Source organism: Myxocyprinus asiaticus, chromosome 25 (genome assembly GCF_019703515.2).
Source record: "Myxocyprinus asiaticus isolate MX2 ecotype Aquarium Trade chromosome 25, UBuf_Myxa_2, whole genome shotgun sequence".
Lineage (NCBI taxonomy): Eukaryota > Metazoa > Chordata > Actinopteri > Cypriniformes > Catostomidae > Myxocyprinus > Myxocyprinus asiaticus.
In genome coordinates, this window is record NC_059368.1 from 31,521,141 (window position 1) to 31,539,511 (window position 18,371).

The 18,371-nt window shown below is 41.1% G+C and overlaps 1 protein-coding gene across 7 annotated transcripts in view; it reads right to left on the bottom strand.

The window, feature by feature from the left end:
- Positions 1-18,371, bottom strand: part of LOC127416091 (protein PRRC2C-like) — a 73,905-nt gene that overhangs the window by 41,199 nt on the left and 14,335 nt on the right. For 5 of the 7 annotated variants that reach the window (XR_007893038.1, XM_051655227.1, XM_051655222.1 and 2 more), the window contains 9 exons: positions 14,502-14,757; positions 14,031-14,244; positions 11,487-13,904; positions 6,888-7,048; positions 6,545-6,699; positions 5,425-5,764; positions 5,260-5,345; positions 4,983-5,177; positions 4,400-4,651 (listed from right to left, as the gene is read on the bottom strand). Coding sequence is in view for 6 of the 7 variants with exons in the window: in XM_051655227.1 (XP_051511187.1) it covers positions 4,400-4,651; positions 4,983-5,177; positions 5,260-5,345; positions 5,425-5,764; positions 6,545-6,699; positions 6,888-7,048; positions 11,487-13,904; positions 14,031-14,244; positions 14,502-14,757 (4,077 nt within the window). In the remaining variant the exon portion in view is untranslated. The remainder of the gene's footprint in view (positions 1-4,399; positions 4,652-4,982; positions 5,178-5,259; positions 5,346-5,424; positions 5,765-6,544; positions 6,700-6,887; positions 7,049-11,486; positions 13,905-14,030; positions 14,245-14,501; positions 14,758-18,371) is intronic. The other 2 variants (XM_051655224.1, XM_051655226.1) reach the window with 1 other exon arrangement.

Genomic DNA, 18,371 nt, shown 5'->3' on the forward strand with positions numbered 1-18,371 from the left:
TACATTGATCGCCTCAGCACATTACCATATGAATAGCGCGCTCTGCTGGTGGGTGTGATCACATTAGCGATAATTAGCTGAGCCCGGAGAAACTGTACATCGCTTTGTTTCATACAGATTACATTGCAGAAGAATATTTGTTTTAATTTGAATCATTTTATTTTATATTTAGACATTTTAAGCTTTCTTTAGACATATGTTTCATGTTTGTCTGATAAGTATTCGCGGAGTTTCAGTTCATTTTTGTGACGCGTTTCAGAAAGATGCTCGCAGAGACAGAGACGGCTGAAAGCGCACCCTGTTTATTTTCTTTTTTTTTTTTTACAAAAGCACAAGGTTTTGTTTTTATGAGTGTACACAAATAAAAGTAGACCCTTTATAGTCTCTAATGACGTCTTACACTTATCTGTATGCCCAAAAATGACGGAGTATTTTAAGTTGTTTCTGCTGTTATGAGGAAAAATTCCAGCAGGACGCGCCGGCACGTCCGTCGACCCCTGAGGGTTACGATATCAAATATCCCTTTACAATTTTACATCAGCAGTGTATTGACATTATTCTAAAGAATTTTTAAGCAATTCATGTAAACATAAGAGGGCTATTTCAAAGTCTGTTAAAAGTGTCATACTTTCTGCTGCCAGTTGGTGGTGATATGACCAAGACCAATAATAGCCGCATCAATGTGATGAGCCTCCATTACCAAACATACAGCTGAATTTTCAGTCAGTCACACAATGCACACAGAAGATATAAGGCACTTCCTGTTTGCCATTTTTCACCATGGCAACACCTTTCAAAATATAAAAAAAATCTGTTCGCAATTTAGCATCTACAATGTCTTGGCATGATATTGCATAAATTTGATGCCAGTCACATGAATCCCCTAGGAGTATTTAAAAGTTCAGAGCTCACGATTTTCAGAAAATCCAAAATGGCTGACTTCCTGTTGGGCGGAGCTAATGACTATAATTAAGAAAGTTGTCCAGCTTGGTGAGAACTATATGTGTACCAATTTTGGTGACTGTAGGTGAAAATGAGGGTGCTACAGAGGGCATCATACACGCCCATTTTAAATGGCGCTACAGAGCCCCTCTGCATGTCACCCTCTGCAACTTTTGCCCAGTCCAAATGGCCGACAACTCTGATGTGTGTGAAAAATTTAATTAAATTTTAAGCATGCCAAGTGCCTCAAAAACACCCAAATATAAGGAATAATAACAATTAATGCATTGCCATGGCAACAGTATAAGATATCAAAAATTAAAATTTTACATCAGCAGTGTCTTGACATCATTCTAAAGAATTTTGAAGCAATTCATATAGACACAAGAGGGCTATTTCAAAGTCTGTTAAAAGTGCCATACTTCCTGCTGAAAGTTGGTGGCACTATGACCGTGACCCATCAATAGTCAGATCAATGTGATCAGTCCTCATTACCAAACATACAGCTGAATTTTCATCAAAATCACAATGCAAACAGAAGATATAAGGCACATCCTGTTTTCCATTTTTCGCTACAGACACCCCCCGACGACTCTGATGTGTGTGCAAACTTTCAAGAGTTTTCACGCATGTTAAGTACCCCAAAAGCACCGAAAACCTTGAAAAGAAAAAGAATCCTTAGAACAATAGGGCCACTGCACTTTCAGTGCTTGGGCCCTAATAATAATCCTTATAAGAACAATAGGGCCTCCGCACATTCAGTGCTTGGGCCCTAAAAATATACACACAAATCAACAACACAGTGGAGCACAAGTGTGTTATTTTGTCCCCCCTCCCCTTCATTCTTTGCTAATTGATTGGGTGGTTGTACATTAGGGCTGCAACTAACGATTATTTTGATAATCGACTAACCTAATGATTATTCGAACGATTATTCGACTATTCGGGCGATTATTGCAAGGATTAATCATTAGCTCTAAACCGACTATTCAGCTTGTGCCCCGACTTAAAAGGTTGTATTAAACGTGCTTGCTAACAATAAAGAGGACAAAATCATCTTTTAAAAATACCTTTTTATTATGTTTAATTCAGTAAAAATTTCACTGCAAAAACTCCTATTATCAAGTGTTTGTCTTGTTTTCCATTTAAATGGTCTAAAAATCCTTAAAACAAGATACATTTACTTGAGAAGTACCATATAAGATATTTAAACTTGATATAAGAGAATGCATCTTAAATATCTTGTGTATTTTGTATATTTTTTTCACTTTGTTATACTTCTGCGAGTGCAGTAAAGACAAAATACACGTATATTCAAGATCTATTCTCTAAAAGCAAGTCTGAATATCTTATATGCTGCTTCTCAGGTGAATGCATCTTTTTTAAAGGATTTTTAGATATTTTAAAATATTTGTATTTTTAATATTATATTCAACATTCTCAGATAAAAAAAATAAATATTCTACTGCAGTATAGCTGCTAAAGTAAATGTACGTTGTTTTAAAGGAGTTTTAGATATTTATATTGGAAATCAAGCCAAAACAAAAATCAAAAACGTATTTTGTTCCAGTGTATAATGGGGCGAAGACTATCCTCTCTCACCTTTTTGTTCACTTCAATCCATCTTTAAATCACAAAAAAACTAACTCTCTCTTATTAATAAAGCTGCGTTTTGCCAATTTTCTTCACGATAAGAAATGCACAGTGACATATATTATGATTCAATAAGTTGCCATCACGTTATAATCTAGCTGCATTAAGCGTGCACACTCGAGGGATGAGCATCCCCGCAACAGAGTGTACCTCAGCCGGGGTGCAGTTCTCTCTCCCTTAGATTGGGACACTTCACGCAACTCATAGAAGAGGCGCTGACCGCACAGAGAAATGCCAGTTTCCTTATTATTTTAATTTTAATAAAGCTATGACGCATTAAATAGAACTGCATTAAAGATGTAATGCCGGGTTGTTTCCTTTAAAGACGCTCGAAACGCAATTTTGCTTAAGCTGAGCGTCAGCTCTGCTTATTCCACAACAAGAGTGCTTCTGTATTTACATTTGTATTTTTGCATTATAATTCCCTCATACTTTGCAATCTACATCACCTGAAGCTGTTTGGAAAGTTTAGAGTGCATGTGGACTGTGAGATGTGTTTTCTTCCTCTCCTCAGTCAAGCACGAGCTGCAGTGCTGCTATTGTGTGCAATCATTAGAGTTTCATATGATCTTATGTTACGTTAAGATCAAACGACTATTCGACAACGAACATTTTTGTCGACAATTTTTTATTGTCGACTTTGTCGATAACGTCAGCTAATCGTTTCAGCCCTAGTGTACATTGGACACTACAAGTCAGTTGATGGTCTGCTTCAGACAGCACTTCTGCAATATGGAACTTGGCTATATTCCATAGTGAGATAACGAACAAATGTTAGAAAGGAACTCTGTTAACAGGACTGAGGTATCTCACCACACTTCCCTCCTTGCAGTTACATGGAGAAGAGATATGCAGAGAATGAAGTAGGCACCTATGACAGTGGTTTATATAAGGAGGTGGGACTGCCTCATCACTGCTGTGATTGGTCTGTCAGACAGACAGGCTGGGTGTTACTGGTGCTTCCAGGATTGGCTGTGCCCGAGGCATTATCCATAGTGAGATACCTACATTTACATTTATGCATTTGGCAGACGCTTTTATCCAAAGCGACTTACAGTGCACTTATTACAGGGACAATCACCCTGGAGCAACCTAGAGTTAAGTGTCTTGCTCAAGGATACAATGTTGGTGGCTGTGGGGATTGAACCAACAACCTTCTGCTTACCAGTTCAGTGCTTTAACCCACTACGCCACCACCACTCCACTACGCCGCCACCACTTAAAGTTTTTAATAGTTGACTAATTGGTGCATTACGAGTACTTGATTAGTCGATAACTTCTGCACATCCCTAACTGACACTGGACATCTTTGAGTGAAATAAGAAACACAAATCAAACAACTTATAATTGATTTTTCAACTTTTCCTCTACGATTGCTTAATTGTTTGAAAACAACATAAAACTTAAAACAGACCCCATTTACCTATATGTTCCCAGCCTTATTGCTAAGTATTGTTACCGAGTCACCAGGACACATAATTCTATCGAAATTAATCCTCATCTTTCATAAATATGTAATAGCTTGCTCAGCCTCTGAAACATTTCTGCTGATGTAACTGCATGGGTCAGGAAACATTCTATTAACCACTAACTTCATAGCCAAACATGTTCCTCGTTTCCCAATCTAATCAAATTCTGATGGATAACTAAGTCCAACCCAACAATATTTCCCAATGAATATCTGAATAATCTGTTGTATTTTGGAAAATGGAACATTATAAAAGTTAAGTGTTGCAAATGGCATTTGATGTTCTTTAAAAGATCCACAAAATAAGAACTGAGCTAGAAGGATAGTGTTGTTCACCTTCGAGCTGCTGGAGTATTCTGCTGACGGAGCAGTGATCATGCCCTCAATATCTCCACCCAGCTCAGGAACTTTGTCTTTAGTGGGTAAGCTGGAGTCTCTTTCTCTGTTGGCTCCAGCTACACTTTTATCCAGGCCCTCTCCATCGGACTGACACACATCTTTGGCAGCCTTACGGTTCTTTAGTGAACGCTCTTTACCGATGGGACCAGGTTTATATTCCTTGGGCTCTGGCGGGGGGATGTCAGGCAACTGTGGAGGAGAATTGTTTGAAACGAGTGAGTTAACATTTTTAAAGAGATTTAAAAAATAAAAAATATCATTTACTCAACTTCATGTTGTTCCAAATCCATATGACTTTAATTTTGTGGAATACAAAGAGGGATGTTAGGTAGAATGTTAGCCTCTTAACCATTCACTTATTGTTTGGGGGAAAAAATGCAATGAAAGTGAATGGTGACTGAAACTAACATTCTCCCCAACATTCCTCAGAAAGTGATATGGGTTTCAGACAACATGATGGCGCATAAATGACAGAAAGAGAAAGAGAAAAACAGTCTGTGTAAAAGTATATGTGTAACACCTTTTGAGGTTTGACAGGTCCAGCACGGGGCTGTTTTTGTCTCTGTTCTTTGGGTTCGGGTAGTTTATTGTTAGAGGTTTTCTCCAGCAGGGCAGGCACTCCGTCACTGTCAGTGCTTCCTGCTGAAGAGGGGGCACCAAACTGGATGCTTTCCATGCCAAGCTCAACCCCACTTTCTGTGCCTGCTTTCACACCCTAAAAACAAAACACATATGATGAGACAAACTGTAACTTTAAGAAATATTGACAAAACGTTGCAAGACATTTTCCTTCCTACCTCAGGTGTCACAGTCCCTGTAAATGAAGTGAGAGGTTTATTCCAGGCACTGACCGATGGAGGCTGGGGAGGGCTGATAGGTCCAACTACAATAGTAAGACAAACTCCATTAAACATAGGTGGGACAACCTAGGAAATCTGGCCAGTTTAGAAAGAAAGACTTACGTTTCTTGACATCGGGGAGAACAGTGGAACCAGCCATCTTGGTCTCCCACAGTTCTGTGCCCAGAGTGTTGTGCGTCTGGCTCTTAGGAGGGAAGTCTACAGAAGCAGGGGGTAAAGGCGCTACAGCACCCTCTAGAGGCTGGGGCAAGCTGGTGCTCTGGTTAGAGGCAGGCAGGTTGTGCTGAGACACAGCGATAGCTGGCTGTGATTGAGGCTGCTGGGGGACAGACTGGCTCTGTGGAGCTGAAGACTGCTGCTGTTGTTGTTGCTTTTTGGCAAACCGTGGAGGCAGTTTTGAGCCGCCTCTGCCTTTCTCTCCAGAGCCCTTTTTAGACCAGTTCTGCATAGCACATGGACGGTTGTAGACAATATCAGATATTTGATCACTTACAAACCACCAATGTACATGAATCACATTAAATGAGAAGCTATGATCCAAAACCTATTGAGCTGGCTCACTGCCAACACCTAAGGTAGCATCCTAAACATCACTGAACCTAATAAGTGACTGATTTAGAATGCTTTACATAGGTAAAATATGTACATAAGCCAATATTATTTAGCGGTTTGAGCAAAAACTGATCAGCACACGTACATCCTTGCCATTTCCCCCAATTTCATGTTGTAAACCCCTTTACTGCCATTCTTACCGGCTTATCACATGTTCGCTTTTGTTCTGGTCATACCCTTTTACAAGTCTGTTTTTGAATAAGCTGGTTTTTTATTGTCATCAGCGTCTTGCTGTGCATGTAAATCGCGCTCCGTGTCTGCTGGGCGAGACTATCTGTTAAATGCAGCAGTGAGGCAAACTTGCTGCTTCTGTGTTTCTACCTCTCAAAGTTGCACTGTTTGGAATTAAACACTTTTAAAGCAGTAGCCATATTAACACTACCAGTTATGTATTTATTGATGTATCAAACGATATATACGCTATCATATCGAGAGCGTCATATTTACATCCCTAATGAGGCATCTTGGGAGGCAGTATAATTAATATGTCTACCTTTTGGAACAACCTGTGCATCAGCGGCGCACCTATGTTGCCTTAAAATGCTGCCTCTGTAGGCAGCTCACTAGGTTTTGGAACATAGCTAATTAGATAGTTTCTTTCTTTCCTCACCTGTGCAGTCTGCTCCTCTTTCTTCCTCCTTTCCTCATCCTGCAGACGTTTCTGCTGTTTCCTTGAAACAACCTCAGTGAACCCATCATCGTTCAAGTTTGACTGAGGGTCCTCAAGTGTCGTGACTTCTGGGTGGTCATCAATTATCACCACACCTGGAGTAAAGATGAATGCAGACTAATTAACTTCTTGCACAGTATTAGTCTTCAAACTTTTGACTTGTTCCCTTGAGACTTCAACAAATGGAATACAGAGTGAAATTGTCTAAATAGGTACAATGATTAAACAAGACAAAAAAATAATAAAACAACGAAAACAAAACAGCAGACTCTTGAAAACTCACTGGCATAGTTGTTGAGATCAAACTGAGACAGAGCGTTTTCCTTCTCTTTGGGTTTTTTGACAGCTTGTTTTGCCTCCTCTTTCCTGCGGCTTGATTGTGACTCTTTCCCCATCTTCTGACCTGTACTGGCCTGAGAAACCTCTGCATTCTGAACAGGAGCACTGCAGGGAGAAAAGATGAAATGTTAGCGTAACGGTAAAATAGACATGAAAGCAAGACTGAATCAAATAACATTTCTAATGATGTTTTAATAAAGCGGTAAGCAATGAGAAGCATTACTTTTTACAATGGTTAAAGGAGTGTGTTAAAAAAACCTAATATCCCACCAAAAAACAAAAATCAATATATAAACAATTGCAGGGCTTATGGGCAGAAGAATGAACAATTTCTATGCAGAATGACTTGAATCCAGGATTTACACTGATATTTCCTTCCAAGTTATAAAAACTAAGACACAGAGGCCACACTGGAATTCCTAAGGACAATAAATTTAAAGACTCTGTCAAGACGGCACCCTAAAGTCTGAATCAACCCTGTGGAAATTAGACAAATTGCTCATCTGCCTAACCTTAACCGTCTTGAGAACAAAGGGAACTTGTCCAGGATAGCACAAAACCCACTTTTACACCCCCTTCTAGTTTCTGTGGTAAGACCAGAAAAACCTCATGTTAATGGTAGTCACGACTGACACAGCCATCTCGGCCATCTCACCCTCACCCCTAAAGGGTAGAGGTGATGGTCATTATAATCATCATGTGCTAAGACTTATTACCAAGACACAGAGCTAAAGCAGACTCCCTCAAGAAACCCCCTTAATTGCAACAGGCAACAAATAATTCCAGCACTATGACTTCTTTGTTCTGTTTCATAAACAATTTCTATGCTTAAAATTAAACTAAGAGGAATCATGAGACATCCTCTCTGATCGTTATTCTGCAAACTGCAGCTAAAACGGATCTATGAATTTTGACAATTGCTGGACTCACTCAAATCTGACTTTACATTTCACAATGCACATAACCAAGTGTTATATGCTAAATGCATCACATGATGCCTAACTGTGGTTAGAATAATAGAATTATTCTGACCTTGTGCACACATGATGCACACTTATACAATGTATAGTAGTAGTGTTTAATATGTAAATGCTTGTCTGTTTAAGTAGATAATATTGATGTTAACAAATGTCATGTCTCTTGCACCAATTTCATTATATAAAAGTCAAGATAAAAGTATGCTCTTTCTGAGTGGGAAAACTGTGGAAACTTAGTACAAAGAGTCAAGTTAATTATCTTGAGGGGAGGACACTTTGACCACAGGCCCTATAAAAATCCACCACTGATTGGCTTAGAGCCTCTTCGGGGTGTGACCAAACAAAAATGGTTACGGTTAAAAGACCACCCTGGACAACCCCTCACGCTGGCTCTTCTCTGCTCTACGGCTTACAAACACTTTGAACTCTGTCCCGTGAAGTCCCGAGTCTCCCACTTCTAGGGCTCTACCTGGTCATTCACCCATCCATCGAACCGAACAAAGGCCTCCTGGAACTGAACAAAGCCAAAAGGACTTCTCCAAAGATATCGAAGTCATCGCTTCAAAGCCACGCCTGATCATTCCATCACCGAGCTATCCGGCATCCACAATCTTAAACAGAGGTCCAAAACATCGCCGGAGCACAACCAGAACTTTCTACGGATCCAGCCAAAGAACCAAAGCAACGCAACGAAATGCAAGTACACCTCCAGACTTTTGCTAGAAAGTGCTGGTGTTTTATTTAAATACTTCGGGTATACTGACTGTAAATTGAGGTATACTTAATGAAGTATCAATGGTTCTCAGGTCATGGTCTATAGACTCCATAAAGTTAATTTTTCTCTGTTACAAATAATTTCCATTCAACTTCTGTTACAGCTCACTCACCAACAGGTTTTTATGTTTGTCTATGTGTGTGTTAGTTTAGTTATGTTGTAGATTAGCAATAAAGTCTTGTTTGTATTTAAAGAGAATTTGACTGCGTATTTTATCAAATCATATCGGTCCCTTGAGATCTGTCAATCCTAAAATTCTGCATTGCTCATGAACATTGTTTAAATCTATTTGTGATATTTTCAATCACACTGAAATTAGTATTACTGCATGACTTAACATTACATTCAGATCAACTTATCTTATCTTATCGACTCTGATCTTACGTAAAGATTAATTTTTATATTATTCCCCGAATCAAGATTCCCTTTGAGCTAAATTCTGTGCATTAGTGGTTGGAAAATGACAAAGGCATATGCTAAAAGCCATAAGCTAACCATTATGCAAATTCCCTACATATAATGGTGGTTGAATGCAGCCAAGATTCTTAAACTAATTATTTACCTATAAAATCCTACACAATTCACTGTAATGCATAACTTTGAAGAGTTCTTACTTTAAAATGGTGTTAACAGCAATATGAAACCAATGTTGAATAATTGCGTATAATAATAAATTCCTCCAAATGAGCGTGGTTCAATATCCGTTTACGGTTGCCAATCAACGTAAAGAGCAATGTCACTCTCCGAGCAGTGCAACACTTGGCACACACACTGCAACAAATTTCTTTTTTAAAAACAAGTATTTTTGTCTTGTTTTCAATATAAATATCTAAAAGTCCTTAAAAAGATGAATTTACTTGAGAAGCAAAACTGCATAAGATATTAAGACTTGTTTTCAAAGAATAAATCTTGAAGCTTATACATGCTTGAAAACAAGAAAAACTGGGCTAAGAAAAATAAGCTATTAATTTAAGCATTTGTTTGTTACCCCAGTGGCAAACAGTCTTTTCTTGTTTCAGGCATGTATAAGCTTAATTAAAATTAAGTCTTAATATCTTATGCAGTTTTGCTTCTTTGAATTTGAGGATTGTTGGAAAAGCTGACCTGTCCTCAAATCTCATTCACTTTCACACATTCAACAAAAATACTGAAAATACACATAAGAACCGATGTGCACAACTTCTTTTCCTCTGCCTTTTCTCCTGACTTGTTTAAACTTTCACCTAGCACCGCAGCGCATCCTGCATGTGCAGCTCTCGACAGCCCAAAGCATTGATGTCAGGTGCGCTCATGTAAACAAGGTCATTCTTGCATGCACGCCAGTTTCAAATGAGCGACGAGGTGAATTAACACTTACATTTCAGTCTGTTCCTCACACAACACTAGCATATGGCTTCAGAACAATTGAAATCTAAGGCACGACTGTTATGGATGACTTTAATGGCGCTTGTGTGCTTTCGGAGCTTGGACAGACACAAACATGATCCTCTCTTTGAATCTTGTTTCATGGATGAAAAAGCAATATTGATTTTTAACGACGAGGGTGAGTAAATGATGGCGGAAAGGTCCGTTTTTATTCAAATTCATCAGTATCATTAATCAGGTGCAAATTATTGTCCAGAGGTCCTGACCACTACCGAAACAGCACATAGACGGCGCTGTCATGTGATACTTATTACTTTTTTCAGCGCTGGCTTGGATGCTACAATCACAGTCAATTATTATTACTGGATGAGGATTTAAGAAAAACTTTTATTGCCTGCTGAAGCTTATTTCCATTAATAGATATGAATTCTTGCAATTATTAGTTTATTAAAAAAAAAAAAAAGAGTAAAATTATCTCCAACGAGACATAAAACTTTCTGGTAGTTAAATGCGGTTGAATGGATTCTGTATTCTGAGCGGCCAAGCGCTCCCGGATTGAAGTGTAACTTTTCATTCAGTTTTCATTGTATTTTTAAATAAAACCTTTTTTTGTCAAATGAAGATGAAAGAAATTTTAGTGTAATGTTTTAAAAGCATTTTTTTTTTCAATAAAAACAATGATTTTCAATTAGATTATTTGGGAGATTTTCTTGTTTCAAAGGGGGGCGTGATCCGAAAAAATTGAGAACCACTGGGTTAGAGTTTTGCTATGCAGTTGCTAGGGTCTTTTAGATGGTGGCTATTGACAAATTGAAAAATGGTCTACTGTCAATATAAACTGCTACCTAGCTGTAGATCATTAGCAAAAAACACTTTTAACAAAAGCGTTGACAAGCGACAAGTTTTTCATGTTTCAGGGGGGGGGGGGGGGGGGCGTGACCTCCCCGTATGTCCAGGATGGGAAAGTGGGCAATCGCACTACCACTGAGATAAGACGCTGTACCGGTACGATTCATAAACACGCATCGCGACCAACGGCCCAGGATGTTGGGCCATAACCATAAGCAATACAATAAAACATCTGAGGGCTGACGGTACATCCACTGTTCCCTTACCAAGTCATTCATGTTTAACTGTAGGTCTATTTTTTATTTAAACCACCTCAGCTGCAAGTTTAAAATTAATTCCTACATGAGATTTATCTCAAAGTTTAAAGTAATGGAGCAAGAGGATTAAAATGAGTCTAGATTTAGTGTACCCTTTAAACCAGGATCAAAATGATGGTTTAAATGTAACCCTGATAATTTTTAAACAAGGTTTAAAGTTTGATGCACCACAATTATAAAATAAACATTAATCTTAATTTAAATTTAATTCTTATTGGTGTAACCCACCAAGTCTCTTAATTTCCTGAAATAAGACTCACCCTCTACGTCCCGGTTTTGCTCCAGATCCTCCCCTTCTCTCGCCTTTGCCTCCAGCGTACCCTCGACCCGCTTTAGGCCCACTATTTCCCCTGCGATTCTGTCGATCCACAGGCCGCTGGCTGGAGAAGCTCCTCTTGGCTGCCATGGCTGACTCTCGTTTCAGGATTGTCACACCTTCTGTGGGTGACTTGCTCTGTACCCTAGAGATCTGTGCAGGCGCAGAAGAGGAGGAAATGGTTTCCGACACAGCTGCTTCAAGTTGTTTCTTGTCCTCTCGCTCTCTCCGTTCATTAAAGTCACTACTCTCAGAGGCCGTCTCCCACTCCTCGTTGGCCTGGTCAGAGGAGTTCTGATTGGACAAGTCAGGTGATTTGCTGCCAGCAGCAACTACTCTGGTGGTTCCAATTTCAGGAAGAACCACCTCTGTAACAGGAAGTTCAGGGGGAGTCACATCAGAAGAAAGAGGTGGTGCTGCACTGGCATTAGCAGCTCCCTCAGGCAAAGTGACATGAGTTCCAGGGGCTTTAGACCGCATTGGGGAAACAGGAGTAGGTACTGGCATGCCAGGTGTAGCTTCCCCAGCATTCCCTGCTGCCTCCTGCTCTTTAAGCCTCCGAAATCGTGGGGGCTTGTCCTGTCTGGGAGGGCGGGCTGCACGAGGTCTCCGAGGTCTCTCCCTAATGCTTTGTCCACCTTCTCCAAACTTATTTTCATATTTGGTGTGCCGTCGTTCAGAGGGTGTGCTATCAGTGCGAGAAGTTTCAGCTTCCTCTGGCCGGAAGGTCTCCATGGGCTTTGAGGGCCACTGCGAACCCTCTTTGACCATTGCCCGACGGAAAGGAGCAGACCTGTGGCTGCCCCTCTCCCTGCCACCTCCTCTCCTGCTGTGCAAGCCTCCCTTGCCCCGGTGTGCCGCTTCCCCCTTTAACAGAAAACCTGGTTTTGGCCGACCATCCTCATCCCTGGACCCAGTTTTTTCCGAAAAATGTCCGGCCAAAAATCCTGAGGCTGCTTTAGAGGAGCGAGATTCTGGTAGCCCACGACGGAGCGGTCTGCTCGTTTTTTTGCTGGGCTCACGATCCGATGCTCCAGTGTCACTGGCAGATTCTCTGCCTTCACTTTCAGAGTCTGTGTCTGAGCCTCGCCTGCGTCTGCGCTTGGGCAAGGCTTCAAAGTCTGAGCTCTCACTGCGAGTTTCACTCTCTTCCCGACAGCGGAAGCCAGCTGTCCCTGTAGCACTTAATGGCAAGTCTGAACGTGACCGTGCCTCTTTGTATGGGTAGTCCCCTCGACTCCGACCACGGCTACCTCTGCCCCTTCCACCATAGCTGCCTCTGAAACTCCGGCCACGGGAATAGTACTCTCCACGACCACGGCCTTTAAAATTGGCATCAGAAGGCCAGTCTCTCTCCCTTTCTGTGTCACGGTCTCTCTCTCGGTCCCGATCCCTGTCTCGCTCCCTCTCCTCTCTTTGGTAAGCTCTAGGAGGAAGATTGGAGTCTTTGCGAGTTGGTAGTTTGGGTTCAGGACGTTTGTCACTTGGTGCAGGCTTGTCCGGCTTTTCATTCACAACAGATGCAGCTGCAGAACCTGCTGTTGTCTGTATATCTCTGGATTTTGTGAGACCAGTGGCTGCTCCCACCTCAGATTCAACCATTCCTTTCTTCCCATCTCCAGAGGGCTTCTGTCCATTAGACGACACTACAGCAGCCAAAGGAGCACCTTTGGGAGCAGCACCCTCTTTTTTCGACCGCTCCCCTCGTTCATGCTGCTCTTCTTTCTCTTTTCTCTGCTCCCGCTCTTCCTTCATGTCCCGCAACACAGGTTTCTTAATAGGTCCAGACCTCCTGACTGGCCGTTCTCCTCCAGGTCCTTCTCTCCTCCCTGCTCCGGTCCCACGGGATCCCCAGCGCATCTCTGACTTCTGCTTGCTGGGTGCAGGTAAGAGCTGTTTGTCTGTTTTGTGCATACCATCATTGGCTACAGGAGGGGTGGCACAGTTGTTGATCCCAGACCCTTGACCAAAAGACTCCTTTCTGGACTTGTCCTCAGGTCTTTCCCCAGAATCAGTCAAGTCCGGGGGTCTCTGTGCTATGGAAAGTCCTTCAAATCTAGGCTCTTCCAGTTTCAGAGAGTGACTGGAGCCTTGAGAGATGCTTCTTTTCAGTACAGCCTGTCCAATGACTTCAACCTCCTCTGCAGCAGAGAGGTTGGCCTCCTCGGGCTCAAAGGAAGAAATGACTGGTGCTCTATCAGACTGTAGGAGACTTGGAACCTCTTCTGAAACATGACTAAAAGCAGACAAGGGCTCAGATGAATCCCTGAAGTAGTCACTCTTGCCCCGAGGCTCAATTGAGCTATGGTCTTGAGGGTAAACAACTGATAGACCTCTCTCCATCTCTAAACCAGTGTCCAGTCTGACATAAGACACACACACACACACACACACAAAATAATATGAATGTTTTAGAATGTTTGATCAAGTAGCTATTTTCTTAATTAAATGTAAATAACTAAAAATGTTATTTTATTAAAAATCCCACCTTGGCTCCTTGCCATCTTCTCGCCCTTTAGTAATCGTAGAGGAGGTCAAGGGCTCAGTTTGGGGATAAGGGTCAGAACCCCATACCATTCGAGGCTCACTGGGAACTCTGTGTTCTCTTATTGGTCGGGACAGATGATCAAACGAGTCCGAACCAGAGCTGCTGTTGTCTGTGGGCTCTCGCCGTATTAGCTGCTTTGGAGGCATTCTCCCTGCTAATGAAAAACATTTAAATGACCTCACATGTGAGATGTAAAATGCTCTAAAAACTGCTGAAATGACTAAATTGTAAAATTGTATTGTTTTTAAAATGTCTTACACAATATGATATGCATTTTAAAATATTTATTACATGATGCAGTGTTCGGATTTGAAAAATGACTAAGAAATATTCAGTTCCAGATCATGTAAAATTTTCTGAAAACATTCTCAAATCTCAAAATACTTCCAACAAAACCACTGTGAGACATACCGGGGTGCATAGGAGGCATGTCTATTGGTGGCCGTCCAGACATCATTCGGGGGTCCATATATGATTGCATCATTAACCAGCGTGGATCAAAACCCATCGAGGCAAGATGTTGATGGTGGGGGCCAAGAGGTTGGTAGAGGGATCTGTGCTGAGGGGGAACAGAACCCCCCGAAGGAGAGACCGGACCTCCTCCACCCTGTTGTTGCTGTTGCTGCTGCTGTTGTTGATGTTGCTGCTGCCACTGTTGTTGTTTAAGCTGTTCCAAAAGAATTACATAAAATTAAAAATAAAACTAATGGAATTATATTAAAACAAGTATTACAAATCTATAGAATAGCAGTTCAGAATAGGAAAAGTTAAAAAAAAAACTTAAGTGACTACAGAACCATCAAGGACCACAACAGCCGGAGTGGTTCAAACAGATGAAAGTGGAAGTGGTTTGACCAAATGGACGCTATCTATGGCATTAGACCTGCAAGCAATGGGAGGGAGAGTGCCCTGGACTCGGCCACGGCGTTGTTGGAGTCCACGATGGAGGATGGTAGGTTTTGTTATGTTAACTCTATATTCTGCTTGAAAGCTTCACTTTATTTAGTTGACCAGCTACTGGAAAGCTTGCTTCTAAAACAACCAGGCCAATTTAACTGTTACACTTGTGTAAAATCACCATGCAACAACTGCTTTATGCAGCACAATGAGCTAGTAGCTAACAGCTAGCGGTTGTGTTATTGTTTATGGTCAGTAATGTTTGTCGCGTTTAAGATGATGTCACAGCAGTAGAGGGGGCGCAACTATGACGATCAGCCAATAATCCCACCCACGTTGAGGCAGCACTAAACTGCAGTGTAAAAACAAGCTCAGAAAAGTAAAGCAAGCAGAGTCGATTCAAGTCGAACCGTAATAGAGAGTGTAAAGAAGCCTATACAAAGTATTTTGCCTTTACAAAGTATTTCATGCAACTTTAAATACTACTTCATGCAGTTTAAATATTCTGTACCATCAAAACATTATTGCTCTAACAAACTCTAGACCGCTGTCAATAACAACTCCTCATATGCACACAATATAATGTTTCATCACACTCAAATACAAAAAGCATATTGTTTTACTCACAAACTAAAAGCTGTTTATTTGTATACAGCATAGAGTCGAATATGTTATAAGCAGACGTGGCTTATTTGTTGCGTATTTTCCATGAAACACAAATATAATATGTAAAACTGTTATAGACGATTACTTCAAACAGATGCTGTCGATTAAAACAAGCCTGAAAACAGCGTGATCCAATGGATAGAAGGGAAGGGCATTTTGGTCATTATGTCTAACATAGGCTGTTATAATGTAGTCTGTTACAATTAGCACAAAAGAGGGCATAATCAAAATATAATGCATAGTATTTTGTCATTATGTGAAGACTCGCTGGTCAATTCAATGAAACGATGCTCAGAACGTGCATCTCTGTTCTTCCTTAAGGTTACTGTAATAAGCTTAGTAAGTCCGTTCATCTGCAAACCGTGGTTTCCATGACACCATAATCATCGTGTTTTTAAAACAGTGTTAAGTTGAAAATAGTTTTGAAGACCCTGCGTTCTATTACATTCAGCTGTGCTCCATCTAGATGTTTGAAAGATTTCGCCTTGTGTGTGTGTGTGTGCGCGCGCGCTTCTCCAGTGTGTAGAGCGCAGTGTCTGCCCCGGACAGAGTCACGCTGCGCTCTGTTGGAGTTTGTTGCTGTGATGATTCATGCTTCCTCCCATTTAACTTGGAATTTTAAACTTCATACTAGGAAAACTGCAATGGAACGCCACTATGTTGGACTTACAACTCGTGTGGAAATCTTCATCTCTGATTTCGCTGAGATGTAGGTGTGTCACGCAAACATGTCGGCACAGAGGGAGATTTACAATCAATAATAAACCTTCACTTTTATTAAATAATATACATTGAGTCAAGGTTTCTACATTATATGGCAATGAAATCTGTTTAGCAAATGTGTGCAGAGACAGATGTTCAAAACACGGTGAATTAAACTTTCTTTTGATTATCATAAACCTGTAGAACAAACGTTAGCATTGCAGCATCTTTTATCATTTTGGTTGCTATGAGACGTCTCTGTTGACAATCAAGGTACCGCTGAAAACGACAACGGATGCTGCTAGTCGACACTGGAATTACTAGTCGGTTAATATTTCCCCCATTAAACTCATGATAATTTTTACACATTTACGTTTGGCTTTATATTTTTACAGAGGCTGCACTTAAAAGATATCTGGAGCAGATACAAAGTTTCATTTCATCTCAGGCTGGGCGTGCGTCTTCCCTCTCTCTCGTGGCGCACGCAGGAAAATGTCCTCTCGCTAGACAAGCAAAATCAGCGAAGTACTTATCACTTCAGTACAAATCACTCCGGTGGTGTGGGAATCGGCTTTCCAAATGTTTGAAAGTCCCTAAGGATGTTTTCACATTTGAGTCTTCTTTACATCTGTGCATGCTTGTATGTTATTTTTCCACTGAGCGGGCTTTTTCAAGTGCAAGATAGCCGCCTCAGGTGAGTCAAGTCCCGTCTTTCACCGGACCACGTCGACGTGTTCATTTTACTCATCAAAAAAAATATGCTTTTGAGTTAGTAGCCTAGAAAATAACTGTTTTAGACTAGGTATGCAATTTTTTTAATCTGCTGATTAAGAAGGCTATTTTCAACGAGGTGCTGACTGCTTAACAGGTTAAACTCTCTTTTATTCTGTGTGCACGTCATGTTTAGAATACATTAGGTTTATTGCAGGCTGCATCACAGGCCTATTTTTTCTACCCTATAGCAACTTTTTTTTTTTTTTTTTTTATATCTTAACTGTTATTGGTTGACATTCTTTACCGAACAGCTGTCATATTAGATCAATGGCTAATGCACGACTGCACGTCGTGAAATACGTGCAACTTTTCAGCAAATTTTTTTTCTCTCATAGATTTGGCTTAGTCTACCTGTTAATTATTTTCAACAATGTCCTGACTGTTTTAATATGTTAAGTAACTTTTACTTGTTGATTTCCATTTAGAACAGGCTTTTAATGGTTGTTCCATTGATCCTGCACTATTCATTCAACTGTCTTCAATAAATATGTCTATTAAATATTCGCTAATGTTGATTCAGTGAATGCGTGTCATGTTCTATATTTAATGTATTTAATGATCATTTCTCTTTAGACTAGTTGACTAGTCGATTATAAAACTTCCATTTAAACGACAGTCTAATTAGTCGTAGCGCACATCCCTAGTATAGTTGTCAGATAGTTGTCACTGAATTTCGAATTTAGTGAAGTCACGTCAAGCATTTTCATTTTCGATCACCATGAGGACACACGCCTGGCACTGAATCATCCTAATCAGCCGGGAGGGGGATAAGGACGAGCCGGAGACACCAGTTGGAGAAAGAGAGAGAGAGATGCACATATCTGTGTGCGTTCGTCTGTTTCATTGCACTGTTTAAATTTGAGTTTTGAAATTAAAGTTTTGTTGATTGTTCACTTCAGTTCCCGCTTCCTCCTTGGTAGGGAAGGCAGAGTCTGCCAGAGTGGTGCCGAAACCCGGAATAGGAGGCAACAGAAAAGCCCTCGCACTGGGGGAGGGACGCAATGCCGAGGAGGTATGATACAGTCTCCTCCACCGCCCGAGGAGGAAACCTCCAGCTTGACATACACCCCTCCCTTCCAGCTGGGCAGCGGTCCTCCGCGATGCCGGGCAATGGCACTGAACCTCGCCCCCCGGTGGACGGCAGCGAGCTCCCCCACCCTCTGGTGACCGGCAGCGGCTCCTCCGCTTTCTCGGCTGATTATGACAATTCAGCGCCGGGCGTGTGTCCTCACGGCCTGGCCA